Source organism: Lithobates pipiens, unplaced genomic scaffold (genome assembly GCF_037356315.1).
Source record: "Lithobates pipiens isolate NorthernLeopardFrog02 unplaced genomic scaffold, aLitPip1_a1.2 Scaffold_22, whole genome shotgun sequence".
NCBI lineage: Eukaryota > Metazoa > Chordata > Amphibia > Anura > Ranidae > Lithobates > Lithobates pipiens.
Genome location: NW_027507784.1, coordinates 41,224,087 through 41,245,213, shown reverse-complemented (window position 1 = coordinate 41,245,213; position 21,127 = coordinate 41,224,087). Strand labels below are relative to the sequence as shown.

At 43.6% G+C, this 21,127-nt stretch overlaps 1 protein-coding gene across 7 annotated transcripts; it reads right to left on the bottom strand.

Annotated features, from left to right (window-relative positions):
- Nucleotides 1-112: 112 nt before the first annotated feature.
- On the bottom strand, nucleotides 113-20,784 carry LOC143923656 (uncharacterized). Of its 7 annotated transcripts, none has more exons than XR_013261745.1 (4): nucleotides 20,664-20,784; nucleotides 7,091-7,159; nucleotides 3,426-3,518; nucleotides 113-1,194 (listed from the first exon to the last, which is right to left on the bottom strand). XR_013261745.1 is itself a non-coding variant. In XM_077447466.1 (4 exons), exons 2-4 carry the CDS (start codon nucleotides 7,182-7,184, stop codon nucleotides 1,046-1,048), a joined length of 336 nt encoding a protein of 111 aa, XP_077303592.1. In that variant the 5' UTR covers nucleotides 7,185-7,247; nucleotides 20,664-20,745; the 3' UTR covers nucleotides 113-1,045. The 7 variants fall into 7 exon arrangements, 2 of the variants coding, with proteins under 2 accessions (XP_077303592.1, XP_077303591.1); XR_013261747.1 differs by lacking the exon at nucleotides 20,664-20,784 and adding an exon at nucleotides 10,585-10,642; XR_013261746.1 differs by lacking the exon at nucleotides 20,664-20,784 and adding an exon at nucleotides 10,359-10,515.
- Between the last annotated feature and the right edge of the window lie 343 nt (nucleotides 20,785-21,127).

Here is a 21,127-nt window from a genome sequence, read left to right as displayed (position 1 = left end):
TTGGAGGTGCAGGGGTGACAGAGGCACGCTATTGCGCGTGTTTTGGTTGTGCCCAAGGTTGTCACCATTCTGGTCCACGATCAGAAAAATAATTCAACAATTTACGATCCCGAATGATCCAGACTTCTTTTTATTACAGGTCTCTGACATACCGGCGAATCTATACAAAAAGTCAATTGTGCGTCACCTACTGAATGCCGCAAAGGCCTGTATCCCACTCTGTTGGAAACAGCAGACACCACCTACGGTGGCACAGTGGCTCCAGAGAGTGGAGGATATTAGCAAAATGGCAGACTTAGTTCTCACCGCAAAGCACCAACAGGAAAAGTATAATAAGACTTGGGAGCTATGGAAATAATTTGTCTTCTCCGCGGAGGGAATTGCCCTTAGCGCTTCCCAATAGAGCATACACTTCGCAAGTTCGAATGCCAGAACCATGCCGAATCAACCAGGATCCTAGTAAGCCTTGTTCCTCTAATTTCCTCCCCTGTTTCCTCTCCACTCCTTCCATTCCTTTTCCTCCCCACTCTCTCTCTCTCCCCCTTTTTAACTATATCTTTTTTTCCACACTTTTAAAAGCATTCATATGCTATAAGACGAAGATGGAGAGCGGGAAGGAATAAAAGCGGGGATGTGGAATCTTTGGTTTCCCTGCCCCATCTACTCCATTGAGAGGATTGTTGCACGTATGCTGTAAAACTTTTATCATTGAACACCAATTTAAAACATAGTCACTGTTCATAACATATATGTAAATCAATGTACCCCTGTAATCTTGTTTCATCCCCCCATCTCTCTAGAATATTGTTGTTTTGTCTGTGATATGTCTGTACTAGTGTGCCTTTGTCCATGTTGGGCTTTAATAAAATCATATTTGAAAAGCCACATCCTGTTGATTGCCGAATCTTAATAATATTCTACATATGTGTTTGTATTATTCAGGTGGGCATGAAGGTACAGCAAATGTTCACAAATGTGCCAAAAAGTAGACAAATTTGTTTCCAGTCTCTACTAGGAATGAACACGGCGTGAGGAAACATGCAGTTCAAACTGCGTTATATTGTGTTGGAATGTAGTAGAGGCTGCCAACAGAAACTCCTGCGCCAAAGATGCCAAGGAAGCAACAGCTGTCATCGGTCTTTTCGTTTTCATCATCTGCCTTTTCCTCATCTCTGATTGGACGCATCTGCCGAGCTGAAACAAAACAAAAGTTTTAGGGCTTTAAATTGGAACTGTACTTATGCACCCTTCACCTCAAATTCTGCCTCTATCGGGACTCCACTTCAAGTTCTGCCTCTATCATGACTTCATCAAGAGGAAGTTAGCACCCTTCAAAGAGGCCCTCACTTTAAATTTTGTCTCTATCATGGCTTCATAAAGAGAAAGTTAGCACCCTTCTAAGCCCTGTACACACGGTCGGACATTCTGCCAACCAAATCCGTTGGATTTTGTCCGACGGATTGTGTCCGAAACTGTTGCATACACACGGTCGGACCAAGTTGTCGGAAAACCCAATCGTTCAGAACGTGATGACGTTATTTCGTTACAACGGGACTACGTTCACGCTAGTAGCCAATAGCTTTGGTGTAGGAATTTGATCTGAGCATGCGTGGCACTTTGTACGATCAAAATTCTCTACACATGATCGGAGTATGTCCGATCGGATTAGCTTGTTGGAAAATATTTCCAACAAGCTGGAAAATTGGGTCCGACGGATATTCCGACGGAAACAGTCCGATGCATACCACACACAGTCGGATTATCCGACAAAACGGTCCGATAGGACACATTCCGACGGATTCTCCGACCGTGTGTACAAGGGCAAAGAGGTTCCCACTTCAAATTCCACCATTATTATGACTTCATAAAGAGAAGATTGGCATCCATTAAAGAGGTCCCCACTGCAAATTCTGCCTCTGTCATGAGTTCATCAAGAAAAGGTTAGTACCCTTCACAGGGATCCTCACTTCAAATTTTAACCCTATCATGACTTCATCGAGAGAAAATTAGCTCTCTTCAGAGATGTCCCCACCTAAAATTTCACCTCTATCATAACTTCCTCAAGAGAAGGTTAGGACTCTTTAGAACCTGCTGGGCTGCATGCTCGAATAAGGGTCTGGTATGGATTTTGGGGGGACCCCACACCATTTTTACATTTTGACATGGGGTTCCCCTTACAGTCCACACAGAACCGAAGGGCCTGGTATGGATAGGGGGGGGGGGACCCACACTGTTTTTTATTTTTAAACATTTTTGTATTGACAGAAATGGTATTTGTATTGCTAGCAATTTAAATGTCAAACTAAGGGGATCCCCTAGGCACTATATTTAAAGTAATATTTTTATTTTTATTGTTTCACTTTAAGCATCATTAAAATCACTGCTCCTGTAAAAACGATCTTTAAAAAAAAAAAAATTTGCATTGATAGACATCCCCCAAGGCAGTACCCTGCCCCCCATTCCCCTTTCATGGCCCATTATTTGCATATAATCTTTCAAAATTTTTCAAATTCAGGTCCCATACACTTCAATGAGGTTCAAGGTTCGGGTCCAAACTTTCGCGAGGTTCAAGAGTTCTGGCGCGAAATGAAAAGTGGGGTTTCAGCCCAAGTCTACTCAAGAGAAGGTTAGCACTATTTGGTGAGGTCCCAACTTCAAATTCTACCTTTGTCGTGACTTTTTCAAGAGGTTAGCACTCTTTAGAGAGGTCCTCACTTCTAAGCTCTGTGATGACTTCAACAAGAGAAGGTTAACCACCCTTCAGAAAGGCCCCCTCTACCAAATCTGCCTTTATCATGGCTTCATCAAGGTTTGAGTAACATGCCACTGTACTCCTCTCTGTCCTCTCTGTCATCTCTTCCTGCCCTTGGTGGAGCAGGTGGTGTACTTGGATGCTTAGCAGCTGAACCAATAATATGAAATCAGTGGCAGAAAGGGCTGGGGGCATTGCTACCTGTTATTCAAAGCCCAGTGGGGGTTCATCACACCCCCATCCCACTCAGAGAGGTCCCAACTCCATATGACATCATAAAGAGAAGGTTAGCACCCCTCAGAGAAGTCCCCATCCACTTTTCATCAAAAAATGTATTTGAAGCTTGGGGTTTGAAGAGCCCCTTTCATTTAGTCCATTCTATCCATATGCCCGACCTATTTATCTTCACCTTTGCCAAACTCCCACACTATTCTTCCATTGCTTTGTAGGAACAACCTGAAAAAATACCAAGTACTTCTGGGTAGGGGGACAATGGACACCATTCTAAGATACGGTGCGGGGGTCCAGCTGCCACACTCCAAAATCCTAACCCAACCTATGACCTAGTCCTTAACCCGATCCCCAAACCAGAATTGAGATCTCAGTGGTGGGAGCAAGTAGATGGGCATTTTGCAGGTATTGCAGAATATTAAAGGTAATGTGTTTAGCTCACCCAGCCATTTTCCGGAGTTTGCCAGAAATTGGAAAGGCCATAAGAGGAAAGAGACAACACGGTCCATCTTCAGCCTTCTAATCAGCGAGATATCTGAAAACATTGAGAACATTCATTTGAACTATACTGGTGCAACTCTGCAGTTTGAAATCAGAGCAAAATACATAAGGAAACATAATGTACATAAGAGAGGTTTTCCTTCACTTCTTGTCCCATAAACAAAACAGGAAGTGAGAGCCAATCCCTACAAAGTGAGAGTGTAACTAGTGTCGCCATTGGAAGATTATCCCTCTATTTCTGTTCTGATGACAACTCAAAATTTGGGATTTATTTTCACTTTTCGCAGTAGGGGTAAACAGAACAAATAGAGAATCTCCCTAACGGGGGTACAGACAGCTATAAAAACATGACAGGGCTTCTAATCCATCTCTACTCCATTATTCAAAACTAAAGAAAAAAGTTTTGCCTTTAGTTATACTTTAATTGAGACCACAATTACCTATATAAGAGATTCCCCTAGGGGTAGGGAACCTTGGCTCTCCAGCTGTTTTGAAACTACAAATCCCATCATGCCTCTGCCTCTAGGAGTCTTGCCTGTGATTGTCAGGGTCTTGCAATGTCTCATGGGACTTGTAGTTTCAAAACAGCTGGAGAGCCGTTCCCTACCCCTAACACTGAGCTTTGGCAAAGCCAGAGGTGGCAGCTCTCTGGAGAGATACTGGGTGGTGGCAGCTTTGAAAGTAAAGATTACTTTTTTGGGGGAATCAGGGTGCAAAATCTCTCCTTTACCCCCACACTAACATTTGTTTTAATCAGCACTGCATTTTAGTTGTGGTCTTGTGCACTGCTCTATATAAACTCTATATATCCCATAGTCTATAGTCCATCTCAGGGTCGAGCAAGAGAGGGTGTCCGTATGGAAAACGAACGTAACCACCCTCTAACAGGAAGTCAGATCACAGCAGACAAAAAAAGGAATCTAGAGATCGAGAGGTCTTTTCTGACTTAAAAGAGAAGTATGGGAATTTTTTTATTTTGAAACATACTTATCTAGGTGGGTGCAACATCACTCCTATGCTACAACTATCCCCTGCCGGCTCTAAGACTGAGAACCGAGCGATCAAACCCCACTGATCGCTTGGTTCTCAGAGATCCTGGAGCAGAGAGCTGGGCTGTTGAGGGGGCGGGAGCGGCCAGCTCAGCCTCTCAGCAGCTTACTGTGGGGCTGAGCCGGGGTGCCAGCTCTAAGAATGAGAACCGAGTGATCAAACCCCACTAATTGCTCGGTTCTCAGAGATCCGGGAACAGAGAGCTGGTGACTGTAAGTCACCAGTTCTCTGCTCTGCTCCCTCCTCAGTCACTGGAGCGCTGGGCTGTTGAGGAGGCAGGAGGGGGCTGGGTGCCAGCTCTAAAACTGAGAACCGAGCAATCAAACACAGCTGATCGTTCGGTTCTCAGTGCTCCATGAGCAGAGTGCTGGTGACTGTTAGTCACCGGCTTTCTGCTCTGCCCCCCCCCCCCCACGCTCACTGGAGCGCTGGGCTATTGAGGGGGCAGGAGCGGCTGGCTCAGCCTCTCAGCAGCTTGCTGAGAGGCTGGGCTGGGTGCCAGCTCTAAAACTGGGAACTGAGCGATCAAACACCGCTCTGCTCAGTGCTCCATGAGCAGAGTGCTGGAGACTGTCAGTCACTGGCTCTCTGCTCTGCCCCCCACGGTCACTGGAACGCTGGGCTGTGGAGGGGGTGGGCGCAGCCAGCTCAGCCTCTCAGTGACCCTCTGCTGCCCAGGCATGTGGGTGGAACCCGATGGTTACAATCTTTCCTGAGCATGGACCGGCTCTGTGTGACGTTAGCCGGCAGCGGGCTTCAGTAGACTGCTGTCTACTGAAAATGGGTGATGGGAGTGCAGCCTGTGATCCCCAGAAGTACAGCCAAACAAGCTTTGGCTGTATTTCTCCTTTAAGAACACATACTGGAATAGAATATAATTTTTTTTTAAAGTTTAGTGTCACTTTAAACAAAATCTGGCAGATTTGCTCCTCAAAGGCAGCCACTTCGTCAAAACGGCACCACCCAGGTCATTTTTTTGAAACATCAAAGGATCCTTGTTGGAAATGTTTGGTAAAGCGTGACCTATCAGACGATGTCCCAGCGCGGGTACTTAGACAGTCATGGGTGCTGTGGCCATCAGAATACAATAGCCGGTAGCTGTATGGAGGAATCTATTAGGTCTCTCTTGATCAATCGTTGTGTGTACGACTAGCCTTTTTTTTTATGTAACAATCGGAGAGGTTGCAGAAAGGAAACTTCAGGGAGAAATCCAATCCGAAAATCCAAACAGCGTACAGAAACAGAATTACATTCCGCAGATTTTTATAAACGGCTCGCTCTGCTTATTTTATACAAAACCATCAACTTAGCTATTTATAGAAAGTTGCGTCACGGATTTCTCGCCGTTTTCCAAAAAGTGACAAATTTACGATCTACCATACCCAACGTTCTTGTTTTATCGCCGTCTATAACTCGCCGTTACCCACGCCCGACTCTCACAGCACCAATGCGACTTCCGTTCTGTATTGAAGGACGATGTTATGATTTAAAGGTCCTGAGTCTGGTTATCTACAGACCAAATCTAGACACAGATTCCTCTACGGCCACACATCATAATCATTACTCGTTTGCCGGAAGGTTCCGTAGACGTTCCGTTATCCATCTACTCATTGGATCAGAATGGAAGTCTTACCGGCGGTGGGGGTGATGTTCGGTGTATCCTGCGACAGGACAGACAAAAGTAGGAGACGCTTGCTGGCTGAGAAGTTCTCATGAAGGAAGTGAGACGTCACAGCAGTTAAAGGGCTTTTTTTTATCATAGGGACTTAAAATACGAGATTGTGAGCGAGATGTTTATAGGTAAGGGGAAGTAAGAGCCGGGGTTTTCTTTTTTCAGCAGGCTTAGTTGTTAAATGTTTTTTATGGTGATCAGGGAAAGGTAAGCAGAAGCTATGCAAACCTTCTACAGGCAACAACATGTTCATAAAATAGATCTTTATTACCAAAAAAAAAAAAAAAATCTTTTTTCCGCATTCTTTTTCCTGCCATGGAATTAAAAACATTAACTAACATTAACTACTAAATGCTAGACTTTTTTTTTTTTTGCCATCTGTGTCCCCATTGTGAATGGAGATTTCCTTCACTTCCTGTCCCATAGACACAACAGGAAGTAAGAGGAAATCATTCCAAAATGGGGGAATGCCTGGAACTAGTGTCCCCATTGGAAGATCTCCCTTCTATTCCAGTTCTAGTGGCAACGCAAAAAATTTAGGATTTTCTTTCACTCTCAGTCTCGGTGATAACGGCAAGAGGAAGGGGTGAAGGAGGAAATCGTCTAATGGGGATGCATGCTGCGGTGACACCTTGGGAAGATTTGCTCTCAATTCATGTTGCATTTCCAAGTCAGGAAGTGAAGGGACATCTCATTAACTGCCATCAAAACGTAATCTAAAAGTAGGGTTCTAAAGTAGAACTAAAGGCACAGCTCCATGTTCATTTTGGATTCAGTGGTTGAGGGTTATAACAAAAAAGGAAGAGAAGTCCCAGGCAAATCCTAGTGCAGCAATATTTTATATGATTAAAATACAAATTGTTGACAGTATAAGGTGCACTTACATAATGCTAGTGAGGGTAGAGGGTAGGTGCTTTCCAGATCCAGCTTCACAGACGAGCCGTCAGGTGTCCCTGTAGAAGAGTCCACGAGCGCCATGTGTCAGAGGAAGCTTTTTTTTTTTTTATCTGTGTCCCATTGGTGGAGAGCCCCCTTCACTTTCTGTCCAAGTAAGGACACAACAGGAAGTGAGAGGAAATCCTTCTGGAGCCAGGGAATCCCTAGAACGAGTGGCCCCATTGGCAGATTCCCCTCTATTCCTGTTCTGGTGACAACCCAAAATGTGGGATTTTCTTTCACATTCACTCTCATCTCTCAATGATAATGATAAGCTCAATCTCACAGACAGCAATAAAAACCTGATGGGGGTTCTAATCCCCCTCCACTCCACAAATTAAAACACAGGTACAGAAAAAGTCATTTGACACAGATGACAAAGGGGCATTAAAAACAGGTGGTTCATGTGCGTTTTTGCAGCCCCATTTTAGTGCTGTATTCTTCCCACTGACCACCACTGTAGAAGGGATATTCTTCCCATTGACCACCACTCTAGAAGGGATAGTCTTCCCATTGAGCACCAATGTAAGAGAGATATTCTTCCCATTGACCATCACTGTAAGAGAGCTAGTCTTCTCATTGACCACTAGTATAAGAGGGATATTCTTCTTATTGACCACCAATGTAAGAGCGCTATTCTTCCTGCTGACCACCAATGTAAGAGGGCTATTCTTCTCCCTGGCCACTAATGTAAGAGGGCTATTCTTCTCCCTGCCCACCAATGTAGGAGGGCTATTCTTCCCACTGACCACCAATGTAAGAGGGCTATTCTTGTCTCTAGCCACCAATGTAATAGGGCTATTCTTGTCCCTGGCTACCAGTGTAAGAGCGCTATTCTTTCCACTGACCACCAATGTAAGAGGGACAGTCTTCCCATTGACCCCCAATGTAAGAGGGCTATTCTTCCCATTGGCCATCACTGTTAGAGGTTTATACTTCCCATTCACTATAACTGTAAGAGGGCTATTCTTCCCATTGACTTTCACTGTAAAATATATTCTCACTGACCACCAATGTAAGAGGGCTATTCCACCCATTGCCTACCAATGTAAGAGGGCTATTCCTCCCATTGACCACCAATGTAAGAGGGCTATTCTTCTCACCGACCACCAATGTTAGAGGGCTGTTCTTACCCATTGGCCACCAATATAAGAAGGCTATTCAACTATTGACCACCAATGTAAGAGGAATATTCTTCCCACTGACCATCGTTGTTGGAGAGCTATTCTTCCCATTGACCACCACTGTAAGAGGGCTATTTTTTCAATTGACTACCACTGTAAGAGGGCTATTCTTCCCATTGACCGCCAATGTAAGAGGGACATTCTTCCCATTGACCACCAACGTAAGAGGGCTATTCTTCACATTGACAATCACTGTAAGAAGCATAGTCTTCTCACTGACCACCAATGTAAGATGGACATTCTTCCCATTGACCACCAATGTAAGAGGGCTATTCTTCCCATTGGCCATCACTGTTAGAGGGCTATTCTTCCCATTCATATCACTGTAAGAGGGCTATTCTTCCCATTGACTGCCAATCAGGGCCGGACTTACCATTGGGCTTGACTGGGCTCAAGCCCATGGGCCCCGCCCAATTGGGGGCCCCGCCGAGATACATAGCTGAGTGTACTCGGCTCGGCTCGGCTCGGCTCGGCTCCGCTGGCAGTCATGCCCAGTCCCACCCTATGATGGACATAACACAGGGACTGGGCGTCACTGTGAGCTGAGCCGAGTGCACTCGGCTACTCTTGGCTCCGCTTGGGACTGCGAGAGGACCCGAGAGCCGCCGAGAGGACCAGAGAACCACTGAGAGGACCAGAGAGCCGCCAAGATATACAGGACTCTGTATCTCGGCGGCGCCATTTTTAAACTTCAAGACTGCAATGACAAGGCTGCAAATTACACTGGGGCAAGGCTGCAAATGACAAGGCTACACTGACAAAGCTGCAGATGAATGGACAAGGCTGCAGATGGATGGGCAAGGCTGCAGATGGATGGGCAAGGCTGCAGATGGACACTGATAAGGCTGCATTGATGGGCATTTAAATGTAAGTTTTTTCCTTAAACTTCCCTCCAAAAAGTTTTTTTCCTTACAATTCCCTCCTAAACTTGGGGTGCGTGTTATACGACGGCACATGTTATACGACGATAAATACTGTAATGTATATAAGGTAGGACCCGAAATTGACTCAAACCCAGGGGCCCCCACCACCCTAAGTCCTGCCCTGCCGCCAGTGTAAGAGGGACATTCTTCCCATTGACTACCAACATAAGAGGGCTATTCTTCTCACTGCCCACCAATGTAAGAGGGACATTCTTCCCATTGACCACCAATATAAGAGGTCTATTCTTCTCACTGACCACCAATATAAGAGGTCTATTCTTTTCACTGACCACCAATATAAGAGGTCTATTCTTTTCACTGACCACCAATATAAGAGGTCTATTCTTTTCACTGACCACCAATATAAGAGGTCTATTCTTTTCACTGACCACCAATATAAGAGGTCTATTCTTCTCACTGACCACCAATATAAGAGGTCTATTCTTTTCACTGACCACCAATATAAGAGGTCTATTCTTCTCACTGACCACCAATATAAGAGGTCTATTCTTCTCACTGACCACCAATATAAGAGGTCTATTCTTCTCACTGACCACCAATATAAGAGGTCTATTCTTCTCACTGACCACCAATGTAAGAGGTCTATTCTTCTCACTGACCACCAATGTAAGAGGTCTATTCTTCTCACTGACCACCAATATAAGAGGTCTATTCTTCTCACTGACCACCAATATAAGAGGTCTATTCTTCTCACTGACCACCAATATAAGAGGTCTATTCTTCTCACTGACCACCAATATAAGAGGTCTATTCTTCTCACTGACCACCAATATAAGAGGTCTATTCTTCTCACTGACCACCAATGTAAGAGGTCTATTCTTCTCACTGACCACCAATGTAAGAGTTCTATTCTTCTCACTGACCACCAATGTAAGAGGGCTAATCTGCAGCGGGGGCTGATATTGGGATTTACATGACTGTGTCCTCTCTGAACTAGCATCACCTGAAGGAGAATTAAGGAATGTAGTTATGTATTAATCATTTCAGGAAAGGTAATAGACTCTAAGGAAAACCAACAGGATCTACTCACTCAGCATGCCATACAACAGTGTTTCCTAACCCCATGCCTTAGGTTCTCCCAGCAATACCTTAATCCGCAAGCGAGCCGGACATCGATCTGCTCCCCTTCACTAAGTTAAAGATTATGTATTCGCTAACCAGCGATCTCCGGACACAGACCGACCCCGCTTCCTGCAGGATCCTGTGCATGTGCTTTCCATCGCTGTGCTCTCATCTGTATACATGAAACTTTGCAAATACAGTAATGTGACAAACATCTTCCCACTGTCTGCTGAGCCGCAAAAAGACACTTACCCGGAGTCAGCTGTTGTGTGTAGGAGTCACACACCAGAAACAGCAAACAAAGACCAAGTCCCGTGAACTAATAAAAAAACAAGTTCACTTCGTTTATTGTAAAGCTAAGGTTTAATCTTTTTACTGTATATGTGGTTTTTCCCTGGTTCCTCCTTCATCAACACGATAATGACACCTTTCTGTTTGCACTTCATGTAGAGTTGCCACTTCATCCCTTTAAACCTGAACACATATGAATTACACGGGTTCTGTGGCTGATTAAGGTGGTAATTAAACTGACTGCATTAAATCAGCCTCAGAACCTGTGTAATGTGTTTGGGTTTAAAGGGATGAAATGGCAACCCTAACTTCATACCTAATGACTGGGTCTCTGTGCTTCTCTATACAATGCAGGCAGATCGTGACTGAAGAATACCATACATGGCTTCCAGAAAACATCCCAGCACCCAGCCTCAGTACTTCTCTCAAAAGCCCTCAGTCCTGATGCAAGCAGTGGGCTGGCTCTATGCCAGGGATCTGCAATTAGTGCACCTCCAGCTGTTGCAAAACTACAAGTCCCATCATGCCTCTGCCTCTGGGTGTCATGCTTGTGGCTGTCAGAGTCTTGCTATGCCTCATGGGACTTGTAGTTCTGCAACAGCTGGAGGTCCGCTAATTGCATATCCCTGCTCTATGCTAATATCCAAATGCAGATTGAAAGGTGTTGCCTCAACGGGTTAATAAGGTAGATAGGGGTGGGCACCATCATCCTATAATTATATAGTGAAGAAAGGGGGAGATTAAGTCAAGGGCTACTCCAACGATTGCCTTTGATGGCCAGTGATGGTTAGGACTATCTTTGTCCCTTGGATGTCATTTTTCTAAATGAAAATTTGGTAAGTTTTGTATACAGACATATTTCAATTTGTCTAAAAAGTCCCATATGATTGGGGGGGGGGGGGGGACTCTTTAACTGTACAAATCACTCCTCCAGATGGCCACCCACCCATCAAGGCATTTCGATATTTGAAGAAAGGGGGAGATTAAGTCAAGGGCTACTCCAACATTTGCCCTCGATGGCCAATGGTGGTTAGGACTATCTCAGTACCCAAATATACAATAGAAAATTTAGAAAAATAGCATTTATGATACAAAATATACAAAAAATATACTGTAGCGCTGACCCCCCAAGGAGCTGCTGGTTTGATTTGGGCTTACCGTTACCTCACTTGTTTGCTTCTCCGTCTTGGGGTTCCCGTGGTAAATGGCCCAAAGAAATGTGGAAACTGACACTGAACCTTCTTTTGGGTTATTTATTTAGAACAGAGCAGAGTCTTTCAATAGAAGGTAGAGGGTTAGGAGTGAGTTCAGGTACTTGGATTGCAAAATGGAAGTCTTTAGTGAAAATCTAGAGAATAGAGACCGTTCCACAGCTGGATTTAACAACCCCCCTATAGACCTTCTCTCACTAGGCCTAGCAGCCGGTGGGATGCTTGACAAAGTCTCTGCCACAGACTTGTGAGATACACTTGAACATTACGTGGATAAATTTAAAGAGCTGTCATACGGTACCAGGTTCTCTCAGCCGATCCGGCGATACCGTATGAGTGTTGATCCAGGTTGCGTCCTTCAACTAAGCCTCCAGGCTCCTTCAGAGAAGCCAACCTTGCATACGGCCTTCTCCTGAAGAGTCCTCCTTTGGGGTTCTCCAGTTGCTGGGCCTCTCCCTTCACATGAGACAGCACCGGACCACCCTTGGATCAGTAGGCCCCGAAACTTCACTCGGGCCTGTCCCTGCAGTTGCGTCGCATCGAGCCATCCGGCCCCCGAGACTCAGGATGCATGGTTCCGCACCCCAGGCCAGAAGGGCCATGGGGCTGGCTCAGGAGGACCACCAGAACCAAACAGACAGAAAAATAACCCCTCCCTCAACGTGGCATCAGTACCTTAAATACCACCCCTCAGAATGCACAGCAGGAGAACACTCCCACTGAGCTGGTTACGAGAGGGCAGTGGCATTCAATGCACCCAGCTAGACTGCATTTCTACTCTTGCCAGCGGTGACAGTGACATCTACGGTCAAGGAGAACCCAGTGCAACCTGGCTGGGCTGGTACTGAAACCAGAAATTTGGAGAAATAGTCCCACAGCCCAACTGTGGCTTCAGGCAAATGAACTTTTCAAAAACCATAGCGTCGGCTCGTCAGGAACCAGCGCTACAATATTTATATATTACAACAAAAACAATTATCTAATTAGTTTTGTTGTAATTTATGTATATTTTTTGTATATTTTGTAATAAATGCCATTTTTATACATTTTCTTTTGTATATTTGGGTTCTGAGATAGTCCTAACCACCATTGGCGATCGAGGGCAATTGTTGGAGTAGCCCTTGACTTAATCTCCCCCTTTCTTCAAATATCAAAATGCCTTGATGGGTGTGTGCCCATCTGGAGGACTGATTTGTACAGAGAAATAGTACCCCCCCCCCCAATCATATGGGACTTTTTAGGCAACTAGATAAGAAAATTTAAATATGTATGTATAGAAAATTGACCAAATTTTCATTTAGAAAAATTACATCCAAGGGACGAAGTATGAGCTTTGTTGAAAACAAACAGGCTGTTTGTTTTCAACGATGCTCATTCTTTGTCCTTTGGATGTCATGTACTCAGTCCTTACTGTGTTCTATTATGGATTGTTATTTGCTCACTCTTCTACTGAAAGAAACTCCCCTGATGAAGGGATCAACATTGAAATCCTGAAACGCGTCGGTCGAACTATAAAGGAGATCAACAACATTCAAACCAAAAATACTGTATTATTTTTGTTTTTTAAATCAATGTTCTAATTGGTCATTCATGCACCTACCGTAGTAGTTTTTAATATTTCTCTGAATAAAATTTTGTCAATTTTGTATACATACATATTTCAATTTTCTTATCTAATTGCCTAAAAAGTCCCATATTATGGGGGTGTTGGTGGGGGGGGGGGGTACTCTTTCTCTGTACAAATTACTCCTACTCGGCAACAAAGTGGTCTCTTAAAGTGAAAACTCCTTACTCCATCTGGAGGAGTGGGTGCTCCTAGGCAGGCTGTATTTACATAGGGAACCCCCACATGTGACCCTGAGCCTCCATTGATTGGAAGGAAATGAGGTGGGCTCAGCGGGGGTGGAGATTAGCAAACAGTATATTAAGTAGTTCTCCAGCAAATCGTTATTTCGTTTTGGGTAGTATGGGGAAGGATTAGAACCTCTATCGGGTTTTAGGCCTCGTTCACACTTACGCAGGTGAATTTTGCGTTTTTCAATACACATTTTTGACCCATTGAAGTCTATGAAAAACAGAAAAAGGTCCCTGGCCCTTTCCATAAAATGCACAGATGTGAACGTGACCCATAGGAAACCATGTTACGTGGACTGTAGTGTGTTTCTGCAAAACTGAAAACACACTAAATACAGCATAGGTGAGATCCAGGCCTTAAAGCCATCTATGTCTCGGCTGGGAAGATTTTAGATATGTGCGGTTCTTTTCATTCCGAATAAATATCCAGTGAAATTGTTTGTTATTCGGAGATTCGGATACATCCAAATACCCGAATTACAGGATAAACAAAATTAACCGAATCCACCCCCCCCCCCCGAATAACGAAACTAAATTCGTCTGAATTTCGAATTGAAATTCGAATCTAATTTTACATCGAATCCCAGTCGAATTCTAACTATAAACATATTTCTGAAATCAAAGACTGTGTGTTATTAGAGTACCATTTCGAAAAAAAATGCTGTTTTTGTTAAGCCAAAAGGTAATTTAAAGAGTCATTGTAATCATTTGATGAAGATTTTTCTTTTGTTTGTTCACTTTGAAAAAAAAAACAAAAAGCGAGGTTTTCAATTTGATCAATTCAAAATTTATCGATTCGAACGATTTGAATAAAAAAAAAATTGGTAAATTCAAAGAAAGTTCAAAAAAGACATAAAACGAATTCCGAATACAAATTGGACGAATCAACCTGAATTTAAAGCGGAGGTCCACCCTAAAGTGGAGCTTCCACTCATTGGAACCCTCCCCCCCTCCGGCGCCATAATTGGCACCTTTCAGGGGGGAGGGGGGTGCAGGTACCTGTACAGTACAGGTATCTGCACCCACTTCCGGCGTAGATTCTGCAGAAGCTACGCCCCTTTCCGCAGAATCTACGCCCCTTTCCGAAGGTCCCCCGCTGCCTGCTGGGAAACACACAGATCCTAGAGACAGAGGGGACCATCCTTATTGCGCAGCGCGACTCGCGCATGCACAGTAGGGAATTGGGAAATGAAGCCGCAAGGCTCCACTTCCTGATTCCCATACCCAAGATGGCGGCGACAGCACCCGAGGGATGATCGAAAGATCGGCTTCGGGTGCCGACATCGCGGGCGCGCTGGGCGGGTAAAGCCCCGTACACACGAGAGGACTTATATCCGACAGACTTCCGAAGAAGTTCTGCCGGAGTTCCGACAGAGTTCTGACGGACTTTTCGACTGAGCGGACTTGGCCACACACAATCACGCCAAACTCCGACGGATTCGAACGTGATGACGTACGACTGGACTCGAATAAGGAAGTTCATAGCCAGTAGCCAATAGCTGCCCTAGCATCGGTTTTAGTCCGTCGGAATAGCATACACACGAGCGAATTTTTCGGAGGGACCGGGTCCGGCGGAGTTCCGTCGGAAAAATTTGAAGCATGTTCCATATTCTAAAGTCCGTCAGGCTTTTGCGAATCAAAAGTCCGTTGCAGCCCACACACGATCGAATGGTCTGACGGAATCATTCCGTCGGACTTTGGATGTTGAAAAGTCCGCTCGTGTGTACGCGGCATAAGTGTCATTATTTTAAAAGTCAGCAGCTGCAGTATTTGTAGCTGCTGGCTTTAAAAAAAAAAAAACGGCGGACTCCCGCTTTAACGAATTGTAATAACTAGATTAACGAATCGAAATGAAACAACATTTTTTTCATCATGCACATGTCTAGAAGATTTCCCTTCATTTCCTGTCCAGGTGATACAACAGACTTTAAAAGAATATTACCAGCTTTATAACTAACAGCCAAATGCACCTTTGTGATGGGAGGTGCTGGATCCTGAACACAACACCGCACTGGGTTACTCATTAACCACTTAGCGCCCACCCGCCTTCACGGTACTGCGGATGAGCAGCTGCTATAGGCAAAGCAACATACACGTCGCTGCCTACTTCCGGGTTTAGGGAGTGCGCATGTGCATGTACACAGGGTAACAACCTCTGTGTTTCTTATCCCTGCAAAGCAGGGATGTGAAACTTAGAGATCAAAAGCAGCACGCAGTACACATATTACACAGAGTTAGGCACATATTTAACCCCTTGATCACCCTAGATGTTAACCCCTTCCCAGCCAGTGTCATTAGTACAGTGACAGTATGTAGCAGTGATGGCAAACCTTGGCACCCCATATGTTTTGGAACTACATTTCCCATGATGCTCAACTACATTGCAAAGTGCATGAGCATCATGGAAAATGTGTTTCCAAAACATATGGAGTACCAAGGTTCACCATCACTGGTATATAGTATTAGCACTGATGACTGTACTAGTGTCAGTGGTGATGTCAGTGGCAGTTAGTCAGTCCCCCCCAGCATCAGTTAGTTCCAGATTGGCCACCGCACTATGGCTGTTCTATTATAAGTTGTTGATCATTGCCATTAGTAGTACAACAAATATATATAAAAAAAAAAAAATTCCAGTATATATATATCCCATAGTTTGTAGGCACTATAACTTTCATGCAAACCAATCAATATACACGTTTTGTTTTTTTTTTCATCAAAAATGTGTAGCAGGATACATTTTGGCCACATTTTAGTTAAAAATTTGATTTTTTTTTTTTTTTTACTTTTTTATTGGATATATGTATTATAGCAGAATGTAAAAAATACATTTTTATTTATTTTCAGAATTTTCTGTCTGTTTTCATTTATTTAGAAAAAAAAATAAAACCGCAGAGGTTATCAAATACCACCAAAAGAAAACTCTATTTGTGTGAAAAAAATAATATACATTTTGTTTGTATACAGCGTTGATATTACTACAGAATTCTGGGTCCTATGAGAGAGATTTGTAGTTTGCTCCAACTTAAAAACAACAAAAAATAGGGATAAGCTGTGAATACAAAATACATTTTGGTCATATATGCTATCATGTTGTTAGGCCAATCCAACCAATGTAAACATGAATGCTTATATATAACCCCTGAAGAAGGAAATATATACGTCTATAAATGTTGGAAACCTCGGTCGACACACCGTATTGATTCGACTTATAGTCTGGAACCTTGGTGTGCTCCATATTCAGCAGCTGTTATTTAACATGTGTTCCATTCGTTGTTTTTAGGTGTTTTTGTACTATTGTTGTTAATAATATCCTTTTTGTACTAAGAAATTTGTTTAATTTTAATACTATGATACTCCTTTAAGGCGTACCCTGCCTTACGTTATTTCTTTGTCTTTAATATCCCTGGGGCATTCTTTCCAAATACATCTATAATTGGGATGTGGCAAAGATTGGCGCAGTGCATTGCTGGCTCATGATTGGCCAAGCATGCACTGTGACCCCGCATGCTTGGCCAATCACAGCGCCGGCAGCGAGGAGAGCCATGATTGGCCACAGGCAGGATGCCTGTGGCCAATCATAGCTCAGGCTGTGTAGTACACGCCCCACACTATATAAGGCCGCCAGCGTGACGGCCTTGTGTAGTGTGTTGGCATCTGTAGCAGTTAGTGGGTGTTCTGTGTACCTTCAACACAGTACACACCGATCGTTATCGGCCGATTTTTCGTTCTTGCTCTTCTGTAGTGGTTGTTGTCTGTGTGCCCTGACCGCAGTATACACTGCTATATCCACCTATATATCTAGCGATATATCTATCTTTTATAATAGAGCTGTCAGTCAGTGTTAGGAGATTGTGCGTGCTGTCTGCGTGCTCTGAACGCAGTATACACCGCTATATCCACCTATATAGCTAAATATCTTGCTCGTTTTAAATAGAGCTCTCAGTCAGTGTTAGGAGATTGTGCGTGCTGTCTGCGTGCTCTGAAAAAGATGAACGACAAAACAAATTATACAGGGGTGATAACCCTTCCCTATGTTTTCCAAAAAGCTTAAAAATAGTTTTTTTGACTGGAGCTACACTTTAAAAATGTACCAGTTGAAAATTACAAACCGATTCAACTTAACACAACAAACCTACACAGTCCCTGTCTTGTTTGCACCGCCTGTATACTGCTGTTCTGAGTATATAGGGCCTGGGGGCCACACGCATTTCCTTTTTTAAATATGGGTATGGGGTTCCCCTTAATATGTGTACAAGACCCAAAGGGGCTGGTAATGGGCAGGGAGGGCTACCCATGCCATTTTTCTCAATGATTTTCAACCATATTGCAGGAACCAGATATAACATTAAAACCGCAAGCAGCTTTAAATGACGTTATTTCCGTTAAATGTCATTTTGTGCAGGGACTGTTCTAAACACGGGAAACACGTGGCACTTCACAGGCATACTACAGACACCCCCCAGGCACCATATTTAAAGGAATATTTCACTTTTTTTTTCATTTTAATCGTCATTAAAATCAGTGCTCCCGCCAAAACGGCCGTTTTTAAACGTTTTTTTTGCATTGACCCATGTCCCCTGGGGCAGGAGCCAGGTCCCCAAACCCTTTTTAGGACAGTATCTTGCATATTAGCCATTAAAATTAACACTTTTAATTTCGAACGTTCGAGTCCCATAGACTTCAATGGGGTTCTAACGTTCGTACGAATTTGGGGTCCGTTCGAAAGTTCTGGTGCGAACCGAACCGGGGGGTGTTCGGCTCATCCCTAATTCCAACATGACAATGATCCAAACACAAGGCCAAGTCAACCTGTCATTGGCTACAGCAGAATAAAGTGAAGGTTCTGGAGTGCCCATCTCAGTCTCCTGACCTCAATATCATTGAGCCACTCTGGGGAGATCTCATACGTGCCGCTCATGCAAGATAGCCCAAGAATTTACAAGAACTGGAGGCTTTTTGCTAAGAGGAATGGGCAGCTTTACCATCTGAGAACATAAAAAGCCTCATCCACAAATACCACGAAAGACTTCAAGCTGTCCTTGATGTTAAAGGGGGCAATACATGGTATTAAGAACTGGGGTCTGTAAACTTTTGATCAGGGTCATTTGTGTTATCAGTCATATTCTCTGAAAAATGGCAAAAAAAAAGAAATCATAGATTCTGCCAGGGTATGTAAACTTATGAGCACAACTGTATATATATATATATATATATATATATATATATATATATATTGTATAAAATAATAATACAGTACATACACCCCTCACATTTTTGTAAATATGTTATTATATCTTTTCATGTGACAACACTGAAGAAATGATACTTTGCTACAATGTAAAGTAGTGAGTGTACAGCTTGTATAACAGTGTAAATTTGCTGTCCCCTCAAAAGAACTCAACAAACAACCATTAATGTCTAAACCGCCGGCAACAAAAGTGAGTACACCCCTAAGTGAAAATGTCCAAATTGGGCCCATTAGCCATTTTTCCTCCCTGGTGTCATGTGACTTGTTAGTGTTACAAGATCTCAGGTGTGAATGGGGAGCAGGTGTGTTAAGTTTGGTGTTATCGCTCTCAATCTCTCATACTGGTCGCTGGAAGTTCAACATGGAACCTCATGGCAAAGAACTCTCTGAGGATCTGAAAAAAAGTATTGTTACTCTACATAAAGATGGTCTAGGCTATAAGAAGAGTGCCAAGACCCTGAAACTGAGCTGCAGCACGGTGGGGCCAAGACAATACAGCGGTTTAACAGGACAGGTTCTACTCAGAACAGGCCTCACCATGGTCAACCAAAGAAGTTGAGGTCACGTGCTCAGCGTTATATATCCAGAGGTTGTCTTTGGGAAATAGACGTATGAGTGCTGCCAGCATTGCTGCAGAGGTTGAAGGGGTCAGCCTGTCAGTGCTCAGACCATACGCCACACACTGAATCAAATTGGTCTGCATGGCTGTCATCCCAGAAGGAAGCCTCTTCTAACGATGATGCACAAGAAAGCCCGCAAACAGTTTGCTGAAGACAAACAGACTAAGGACATGGATTACTGGAACCATGTCCTGTGGTTTGATGAAACCAAGATAAACTTATTTGGTTCAGATGGTGACAAGCATGTGTGGGACAACCAGGTGAGAAGTACAAAAACAAGTGTGTCTTGCCTACAGTCAGGCATGGTGGTGGGAGTGTCATGGTCTGGGGCTGCATGAGTGCTGTCGGCACTGGGGAGCTACAGATCATTGATGGAACCATGAATGCCAACATGTACTGTGACATATTGAAGCAGAGCATGATCCCCTCCCTTCAGAGACTGGGCCGCAGGGCAGTATTCCAACATGATAAATACCTCAAACACACCTCCAAGATGACCACTGCCTTGTTAAAGAAGCTGAGGGTAAAGGTGATAGACTGGCCAAGCATGTCTCCAGACCTAAACCCTATTGAGCATCTGTGGGGCATCCTCAAACGGAAGGTGGAGGAGTGCAAGGTCTCTAACATCCACCAGCTCCCATATGTCATCATGGAGGAGGGGAAGAGGACTCCAGTGGCAACCTGTGAAGCTCTGGTGACCTCCATGCCCAAGAGGGTTAAGGCAGTGCTGGAAAATAATGATGGCCACACAAAATATTGACACTTTGGACCCAATTGGGACATTTTCTCTTAGGGGTGTACTGACTTTTTTTGCCAGCGGTTTAGACATTAATGGCTGTGTGTTGAGTTATTTTGAGGGGACAGCAAATTTACATTGTTATACAAGCTGTACACTCACTACTTTATATTGTAACAAAGTGTCATTTCTTCAGTGTTGTCACATGAAAAGATAGAATACAATATTTACAGAGATGTGAGGGGTGTACTCACTTTTGTGAGATAATATATATATATATACACTGAAAATGTTAAAAAACTATTATTTATGAGATTAAAATTTGATCAGTGAAGATTGACTATAAATCATTTTCAGAGTAGTAGTATTACCTGACTTTTGCTGTTCAGCAGATAAGAACCAAGTGTCCTGGGACTACATCAGCAGGGGTAATATTTCTACGGAACGGTGTTACAGGAGAATCAGCTGCTAGTGTAAGATTAATACAAATATAAGTAGATTTTAACAGTCTGAGTTAAACATTGAGCTGGAAGATGTGAAAATTAACACCGATATCCTGCTTGAATCCCTAAAATGTGTTATTGATTTACTTGGGTAAATTAGTGAATGATGAGAGCTAGTGTAAGCTCTTGGGCCAAGAAATCTTCTCCCTCCCCCCACCCCTCAATCATTCCTACTGTCTAGAAATTGATTTAAAATACACAGTGGGTGTAAAGAAGAATCTCACTAAAGTATAAAAATATTAAAAAGAAAAACTGTAATTTGTACATAAAGTGGACACAAAGTAACATTGTCATTGTGGAGATCACTCACTTATTGCTGTACAGCTGCTACT

What these genes read in the sequence shown, in the direction of transcription:
- LOC143923656 (XM_077447465.1), bottom strand. Translation starts at nt 6,294, where the DNA reads ATGATAAAAAAAAGCCCTTTAACTGCTGTGACGTCTCACTTCCTTCAT. An exon ending in GAACATCACCCCCACCGCCG is followed by an intron (nt 3,519 to 6,167) that starts GTAAGACTTCCA and finishes CAATGTTTTCAG; the next exon opens with ATATCTCGCTGATTAGAAGG. An exon ending in AAACTCCGGAAAATGGCTGG is followed by an intron (nt 1,195 to 3,425) that starts GTGAGCTAAACA and finishes GTTTTGTTTCAG; the next exon opens with CTCGGCAGATGCGTCCAATC.